General features: G+C 54.2%; 1 protein-coding gene across 1 annotated transcript; it reads left to right on the top strand.

Annotated features, from left to right (window-relative positions):
- The first annotated feature begins 318 nt into the window (after nt 1-318).
- Nucleotides 319-2,376, top strand: LOC125406258 (uncharacterized). The gene is made up of 2 exons (XM_048443126.3): nt 319-468; nt 1,409-2,376. The coding sequence occupies exon 2, from the start codon at nt 1,454-1,456 to the stop codon at nt 2,306-2,308; it is 855 nt and encodes a 284-aa protein (XP_048299083.3). The 5' UTR covers nt 319-468; nt 1,409-1,453; the 3' UTR covers nt 2,309-2,376.
- The last annotated feature ends 461 nt before the right edge of the window (nt 2,377-2,837 follow it).

Here is a 2,837-nt window from a genome sequence, read left to right as displayed (position 1 = left end):
AACACTGAGAAATGTCTCCATGAAACAGAGACTTCATGCTCCCCCGAAGCCTGACACACAGCAGGGACTCAACAAAGAATTGCTGACTGCTCTTGGTCCCCTACAAATGGGTCTCCGAAGGGCCAGCTCTAGGAGGAGGCTGAACCAACACGTGTCTACCCAACAAGAGGAGAAACTGATAGATAACACAGCCAGCCTGAGCTGTGTCAGCGCTAGAGCAAACCTTTCGATTCAACACAAGGAAAACACCACCTTAGTCTGGGTTCAGAAAAGGGCCCATCTGTCTTGGCAGGTTCCTAGGAGTTCCTGCCCTGAGGCTGAGGCCTGGCCAGAATGACCCCAGGAGGCCCTTCTCTGCCTTAGAATTCCGTGATTCTATGACATGGCCAGCAGTCTGAAGTGGCAAACTGTGGGTGTCCCCAGCAGAGAGCCAAGGAGGTCTATGCCATCTACCTCCTAAGAGCCAGGGTAAGAGAGAAAAGAACCCTACAGCAGTCAGATAGGATACCACAGACCAGGAAGGGGAGGGCACTTGAATTGGGGCAGCTGGCTGTCTCCTCTTATTTTTCTAAAATGGGGGATGAGGTGGGGTTGGGCCAGGCAGGGAAGACAAGCCAGGGCTTGGACATTCCACCCATTTTAGACCCAAAAGACAAGGGCAGCTGAGGGGCCGGGGCAGCGAGAGGGATTTGCAGCTGTTTTCTGGGTGGGGCAGGCTCAATTACTGCTCTGTTGGCACCAAGCAAATATCAGAAGTCAGGCAGAGCTGGTAGTAGTGGGGGTGGAGGATTGGACAGTATTGGAGATCCAAGGTAGCAAAAGGGAACTACAGGGACTTCATTACCCAGGGACAGGACACAGCTTACAGGAATCAACATGTCTGTGGCCTGGCCAGGTTTTAGGCTCCATAAAATGCCTACTTCAGGATCAGAAAGAGTAAGAACTCCACATCTCTCTGTTCAAGAGGGGCAAATGAAGAAATCCCATACTGTCGGAGAAGTTTAGAACCAAACAACTTGGCAGGATTTTTTGAGATTCATATAGCCCAGGATGGCTTTGAAATCACTATGTGGCTAAGGCTGCCCTTGAACTCTGTCTCCTTTGTGCTGGGAGTAGGCACATCCAGTCACCTGAGACTAGAATACTGCTTTCCTCCTTACGCTGCAGTCTGTAAGACGCGGATGGTAAAGGGCCGAGTGCAGAGACGGAGTCGACAGCATAGGGTCTGGGAGCGATGGTTTGTGCTCCTTAGCACTGTGGGTTAGCCTTTGGTATCGTCTAATGCCCCTTTCTGGAGAAGTTCTGAGCCGGGAAGGAGAAGGGAGAGGGCAGCAGAGGAAGCCCATGAAGAGAAAGGTCAGACGGGGGTGGTAGGGAGCCGGAGCTGACTGGACTCTCTCTTTGGCAGGTCCAGGTAACCAACCAAACACCTCAGAAACCTGACCCAGCCAAGATGTCTGGACGCCAGGTGAGTCGATCCAACACTTACAGCCGTTTGAGCCATCCCAGCAACGCTTCCTTTCCTCCCCGAACTCCAGGCTGGACGCAGTACTCCAATATGAACAACGTCAAGGGCTCGAGTACCCGGTTCCCAAGCGGCTCCAGCACCTACAGCACATCCAGCGGCCCCTCTGAGCAGTCCTTCGGCCCCGCCTCCCCAGGTCTTCCTGAGGGGAGACTCTACATGGGCCAACCCTACAACTCCAGGTGTGTAGAGACCAGTCACCTGGTGAAGGGCCCCAAGGTGGCCAAAAAGCCCGCTTCTCAACGCAGCAACCCCCAATGCCTGCTCTGCACAGACCGTCCATCATGTCCCTCCAGCCCTACCTTCCTGGACCAACTCATCAAAGGCATCAACTACCTGGACAGATCCACCAACATTTTCAGCAGCAGCTACCCCAAAGCCCTGAGCTTGCCTCAGCTGGCGGCAACCTGCCTGGAACGAGCTGCCAACTCGCTCTATCTGGACCCAGTGGACCAGGCCCCGGCCCGCAGCTATTCTACTCCCAGCACAAACATAACCACCGCCTCCAGTCACTATCCAACCAACAACTGCCTGGTCCCCTCCAGCCGGGACACCAGCTCACTGCAGTGTGCGGGTGGCTCCGCTGGCCTGAGCTGCCAACACCATGTTCATAACCAGAGCTTCTCTGCCGAGATGCCTCAGAGGCCAGGTGTGAAGCTTCCAGAGATCCCTCTGTTTGGCAATGGGCTCTTTTCCTTAGGTCGTCTGCCCAAGTTCTGGGAAGCAATACGCTCCGGATGGAATGCCCCCGCACCCACCCCTAAGCCCGAGGGCTGGTGGTGACATGGATGCCAGTGTTGTCCAGTGGGCACCGGCCACAGTGTAGAAATAAATTATCAGAAGACAAACCAGGGGCTCTGGTTTTTTTTTTCTTCCCAAAGTGAAGTCTCAACTCTGTCGCTCAGGCTGGACCCCCTGACACAAGCACCCCACTCCCTTCTTTTAAATTTTGAGACAAGGTTGTCCTAGGCAGGGTCACTAGGGCTGTGACGAAACACCATGACCAAAAGCAGCTTGGGGAGGAGAGGGTTTATTTGACTGACACTTCCCCATCACTGTTCATCACTGAAGGAAGTCAGGGCAGGACCTAAAGCAGGGCAGGAACCCAGAGGGAGGAGCTGATGCAGAGGCCATGGAGGGGCGCTGCTTACTGGTTTGCTCCTTGTAGCTTGCTCGACCTCCTTTCATTCAGAACCCAGGCCCACCAGCCCAAAGTGTTCCCACCCACAAGGAGTTGGGCCCTCCTGCATTAACCACTATGAAAATGGCCTACAGGCTTGTCTATGGCCAAATCCTACAGAGGCGTTTTCTT

This window comes from Myodes glareolus, chromosome 6, assembly GCF_982192425.1.
Source record: "Myodes glareolus chromosome 6, mMyoGla1.1, whole genome shotgun sequence".
Taxonomy (NCBI): domain Eukaryota; kingdom Metazoa; phylum Chordata; class Mammalia; order Rodentia; family Cricetidae; genus Myodes; species Myodes glareolus.
Note: the sequence above shows the minus strand (reverse complement) of the source record. Positions and strands in the feature narration are given on the sequence as shown.